Consider the following 6,000-nt stretch of genomic DNA (forward strand, 5'->3'; position numbering starts at 1 on the left):
AAAAAAATCTACAGTAACAATTTTACAGCTACAACCAATTTATCTACAGCTAAACTTTTACTGCTAAATTTTTAGAGCTACAGTTGAACCAATCATCACCACACTCTCGAGCGCTTTGTGCTGTCGTTTTCTAAATTTCAGACTAAACTAGGCGATCACCAGCGATATGCCAAAATTTATAATTTATATATATTGTTTGATATAATAATAACCTATAAATAAATATATCAATACCAATGATAATTTTCTTATTTAAATATTTATAATGTTAACCAATTTTTGTTTTTGAAAAAAACCAATATTACACAAAAACTTCCCCTTGAATAATAAATAATCAATGATGAGAATTGAACATTAACTCTATAGATGCTTAAATGCATAAACATATAAATAAGGAGGAGATGTAATTTTACAAGTCCATAAATAATATATATTTTAAATAAATTTTGTAAGAAATTTAAATTATACTTCTAAAAATGAATTGCAACACTTATGTTAATAATTGTGTTGTAAATGACGAGAATTATGGAATATGTTTGTTTTGAACTCTAAGAATAAAGAAAACAACAAAAAGATGTATGTGTAGTTTAAACTGATTTGTATTAAAATAACAAACCATATATTGTACAAACGTTATTTGAAAACTTATTTCTTAAGACCTAGTGTTGTTAAATTGTAAGTTTATGATATTTTAAAAACTAATGTTATAAAAAAGCTTAAGAGATTTGTGGTGATTTGAAAGTATTTTGGTGAAATTGTTTTGTTTAAAATAGGACAAATTTCAAAATACGTGGTTTTAGATAATATTCTTAAATGTTTTAATTAAAATTATGACTTTCATAAATAATCTAAAATTTATCAAAATATAATTATTCTTGATCACCATTAAATACATTTCCTAAGGGAGAAAGAGAGAAAAAAAAGAACTATTTCTTCTTCTTTATTCTTTTTTTTTTCTCTTGTGTATTTGCATAAGGTACTTCTATTTAGAGTATCTCCAAAAAAAACTCTATAACTACAAATATAGAATTTTTTATTCTCCAAAAAGAAACTTCAAAACTTCAAATTTAGAGTTTTAAGAAATGAAATTTCATATTTGAAGTTTCAATACTAAAAACTCTAAATTTGAAGTTTCATCTTTTTATTTGCATCTTGGTTCTTATAATTAATTATATATCATATTTATGATTTTTAAATATTTTCTCATTCATCATTTTAATCTTTAAAAATTTTGTATATTTTAAAATATTTCAAATTTATTTTTATAAATTTAAATTTTACACATAAAATTAAAAATAAATCAAAATAAGATTAATAATATTTTAAAAGTAGAATTAGACAACAAGAATATTACAAAAGAAACTTAATATTGTTTATAAAAAAAATACATGAAGACATAATTATCACACAAATTTAAATATTACAACAACACTAATAGTCTAGTAATTTTTTTCTGGAACTTCTAAAATATTGTCCAAACAAATTTTGTGTAACTGAAAATGGAGCATTAAGAAAATAATTTTATGTAACAATGATGTATTTTGCTTGTAGTTTAATATTATGTATTTCTATTTATAATTTTATATTTTAGTGTAAGATTTTATTAATTAATGCTACTATAATATTTTTATATATGTTCAAGTTATGTATAAAAGTTTTATGAATTTATTTCAATTATGACAAATATAAGGATCATAGTGTAAATTAAAAAATATTTTGAAGTTAAATTTGAAGTTTTGTTTTTGGAGAAAAACATCTTGAAACTTCAAATATAGAGTTTTGGAAACTCTATAATAGAGAATCTTTTTAGAGATGCTCTCGTAGACATTATAGACGTAAAAACTAGAGAAGAAAATAAATCTTATTTCAAAAATTAGAGAAGTGTTCAATGACTTGGTAACATAAGATATCATTTCTTGTAACCTTGCTGCACTTCGCCTTATGACCACAATTATGTTTTAAGCCTTATTTAAATACCGGAAAAGAGTTTTATTCATTGGATAAACTCTTTTTGAAAATTAGTTTGGACCCTCCATCATAGGTTCGAATTCGATACTGAAATTAGTCAAAGAAAAACATATATTTTTTTTTAACAATAAGCATATTTGTTGCATCCCTCTCTCTCTCTCTCTTTAATATGTACCACACTTCTCATTTTTTTTAGGAATCTAGATGCAAATAGATGTTAAGTACATTTGCTTAACAGTAACACGAAAACGACATCGTCGTGGTAACCAAACTATAGAAAGATCGATTGAAGAAAAACGTGGGGAGCCAACAACATTTTCATTTCACCAGTTCACCTACCCAATCATTTCTCTTTATAAGCTTTTCTTAATTATAAACTTCCTTCCTTCACACCCGCATAACAAACAACACAAAATTTGATCTTTAACTTTTGCTTTCTCGATTCATCAATCTCTCTTCTGATTTCCGATATTCATTATGATTGCTGCCGGAGCTAAATCGATGCTGGGTCTTTCAATTGCATCGCCCAAAGGAGTTTCCGACAGCAATTCGAGATCTGTCGGTGTTCTTCGTGCCTGCGTTTCCATGGAAGGATCCCAAACGATGAGCCATAACAAAAACGGATCTATTCCTGAGCTTAAAGCTGTTAACGGCCACACAGGTAAATTTCAATTCCTCAAAACGGGTCGCGAGTTTTGACTTGCTTTGTCATTCTGTTGCATTAAGACAAAAGAACATGTTCTATATTCTCTGTATTTGATGTTCTCAAACCTTTATTGTTTTGGATTAGGACAAAAACAAGGACCGTTGTCTACGGTCGGAAACTCGACGAACATAAAGTGGCATGAGTGTCCTGTCGAGAAAGTTGATAGACAGAGGTTGCTTGACCAGAAAGGATGTGTGATTTGGGTCACTGGTCTTAGTGGTTCAGGGAAGAGCACTTTGGCTTGTGCTTTGAACCAGAAGTTGTACCAAAAGGGAAAGCTTTGTTATGTTCTTGACGGTGATAACGTAAGGCATGGTTTAAACCGTGATCTCAGCTTTAAAGCGGAAGATCGTGCCGAGAACATTCGTAGAGTCGGTGAGCTTTTAACAAATCTCCTTAAACCAATATCTCTCTGTGTATCTAAACAACTAACAACGAATCTATCTCTCCTTTGATTGATTTGTTTAGGAGAGGTTGCTAAGCTTTTCGCTGACGCTGGGATCATCTGCATTGCCAGTTTAATTTCTCCTTACAGAATAGACAGGGACGCTTGTCGGACTTTGCTTCCTGAAGGAGACTTTGTTGAGGTAAATTTTGAGAAACAAGGGTTTGGTTTTGTAGTCTCTAATCCTATTGAAAGTTTTGTCACGCTATTTGTGTTTGGTTGGTTAAATAGGTGTACATGGATGTATCGCTTGAGGTTTGTGAGGCTAGGGATCCAAAGGGTCTCTACAAGCTGGCTCGTGCAGGAAAGATCAAAGGTTTCACCGGGATTGATGATCCTTATGAGCCACCATTGAATTGCGAGGTAAATGTTAAATAATATTGATCCTGAGCTTTTTCGTGTCTTGACCTTATGTTCTTGTTTTTTCTTTGTGATATGAAGATTTCTCTAGGTCAAGAAGGAACAGGAACTTCACCGATCGAAATGGCGGAAACAGTCGTTGCATACTTAGAACACAAGGGTTACCTTAATGCATAAAAAATACTTTAGATTAAGGGTTGCCTTTTCAACCGCACACAATTGTTATGCCAATGGTTTTAGCTTCTGTTTAACAAGCCAAGAGTAGAAAATCAAGCAAAATTCATGGCTGTTTTTATGGAATCACAAGTTTCAAAAATAAATATAAATCACTTGTCCGTTTTGTATTTAAAATATTAATGTGTTATGGATCAGTGTATATTATGAGCCAAGAGCTAATCCTACTCAACTTTTATTTATTGTTATTATTATGGCTCCAATATAGTTTTCTATGCCCTCACGGAATCCAAAATTTGATGGCTCATCTCTCTCTAGTGTCATTGAAAACATGTCTCAGTCTCGCGGCGGATAATTATGATTTCTTGTGTAAAGCCAAGTAAGGGAAAGAACGAATGTTGTCTTTCAGACACTCTGAAGCTTCATATAGCAACTCGTTTCCTAGTTATTCATGAAACGAAGATTTGGCGATGAATGCCTTCTTCGAAGCATCTCATGTTTGAATGGATCATAGTGGGAAGTGTTGTATCTGTGTTCGGCAATACGCTAGGAGCTATGCGAACGCAAAGGTGGGTTGTTCCATAGATTTTTATTGATCAATCAGATGAAAGATTACATGAGAGTTCGAGGTTCTAGCGAGAATAAATAAACCCCTAATTCGTGCTGACCTAATTTGGCTGGGCCGAATTATAGCGGGCCGGGCTTTTCAATGCTGAATTATTCTTGATTTGCCCATTCGAGTTAAGCCGAACTCAGTATTTGATGGGCCTTGCTGAGGGGTGTGTAATCCCCTCTCCATCAGGAAGGATGTTGATCATTTATCTGTACATCACTATATATTTTTTTTTTGGTATCTGGGCAGCCACATTCCCAATTATCCCCCGTAGGGGGTCCAGCGCCCCAACGGAAGGAATGTTAAATCTGCTGTGGCCGGGGCTCGAACTCGTGATGGCGGACACCTCAGCCGAGGTTCCTATACCACCAGACCACGAGGCCCGGTTAAATGATAAGATTTTGTACTTCAAAGGGACTCGGAAGACTCTTTACATCTTGATTACAACATAACTTGTTCAAAGTTATCCAAATAGTTACCCACTTTACATTTGATATTTAGAAGACAGCAAATGAAATTTTTTTATCACCAGTTGATAAGTCACATATTGTTTCATTTCTTTGAATTGGCGTCGTTTGAAGGCTTTTTTTTGTATACACTTTTTAACATGATCCACTCTGATTTTTTTTTTGAATGAATGTTAAATTGTATTCATCAAAAATTATCAAATGCTACTTTTGAGTTTATGGTGTGGAAAACATAAATTTAAAGAAAAATCTACTAAGTTTTTTTTCTTATCCTCTAGAACCAAACCACTACAAGAAAACGTAGCAGTAACAACGGCGGTTTACGACAAAATTATTTCCTCGTAACTTTACATGGGCTTTACAACGCAATTACGACGAGACATTATTTCGTCGTAAACTCCATGGTAATTTACGACAAAGGATTTCGTCGTAAAGTCAATGTAAGTTTACGACGAAAGTACGTGGAATGCGAAATAGTTGTAAACGTTACATCGACATTACAACGAATCATGTTACCGTTATATAAAGGTGAAAATGTGCATTCAATGTGCTTTAACTTACCTAAATTCGTTGTAAAGTCGTTGTAAATGTTCCATATAAAATCCATGTAAAACTTTTCTTGTAAAATCATTGTTATATTTCTCTATATATATATGTCATTTCCCACAACTCTCTTCTTCACAACACACAACTCTCTTCCTCTCGAACCTGATGGCGTTTAGACTATGTTCCTCATTCAGCCACCAATTACTATTTCGAAGATGACGATAAGGAACATGAGTCATTCGTCTGTCTGCCAATTCAGTGGAGCGACAAGGAGAAGTGGACGGAAGTGCAGTTGGTTTATACTTGAAAGGAACCTCCAACCATCGTCAAAGGTTCCTCTCAAGTACAAACCAGCTGCACTTCCGTCCACTTTCTCCTTGTCATTCCACTGAATTGGCAGACAGACGAACGACACAGGTTCCTTATCGTCGTCTTAGAAATAGTAACTGGTGGCTTAACAACGCAATTACGACGAAACCAACGAAACCAAATTTCGTCGTAAACGCCATGTAATATTACGACGCAAGTACGTCGAAAAGTAAACTTTACATCGACATTACAACGAATCATGTTACCGTTATATAAAGGTGAAAACGTGTATTCAATGTGCTTTAACTTACCTAATTTCGTCGTAAATTCGTTGTAAATAATATGTTAAAACCATGTAAAATCCATGTAAAATATTCCTTGTAAAATCGTTGTTATTTTTCAACTACCCAAC

At 32.7% G+C, this 6,000-nt stretch overlaps 1 protein-coding gene across 1 annotated transcript; it reads left to right on the forward strand.

Annotated features, from left to right (window-relative positions):
• Positions 1-2,284: 2,284 nt before the first annotated feature.
• Positions 2,285-3,875, forward strand: LOC106313567 (adenylyl-sulfate kinase 1, chloroplastic). Its single transcript, XM_013751414.1, has 5 exons — positions 2,285-2,629; positions 2,759-3,049; positions 3,143-3,261; positions 3,351-3,482; positions 3,561-3,875. Exons 1-5 carry the CDS (start codon positions 2,446-2,448, stop codon positions 3,654-3,656), a joined length of 822 nt encoding a protein of 273 aa, XP_013606868.1. The 5' UTR covers positions 2,285-2,445; the 3' UTR covers positions 3,657-3,875.
• Positions 3,876-6,000: the final 2,125 nt, after the last annotated feature.

This window comes from Brassica oleracea, chromosome C9 (assembly GCF_000695525.1).
Source record: "Brassica oleracea var. oleracea cultivar TO1000 chromosome C9, BOL, whole genome shotgun sequence".
Taxonomy (NCBI): Eukaryota; Viridiplantae; Streptophyta; class Magnoliopsida; order Brassicales; family Brassicaceae; genus Brassica; species Brassica oleracea.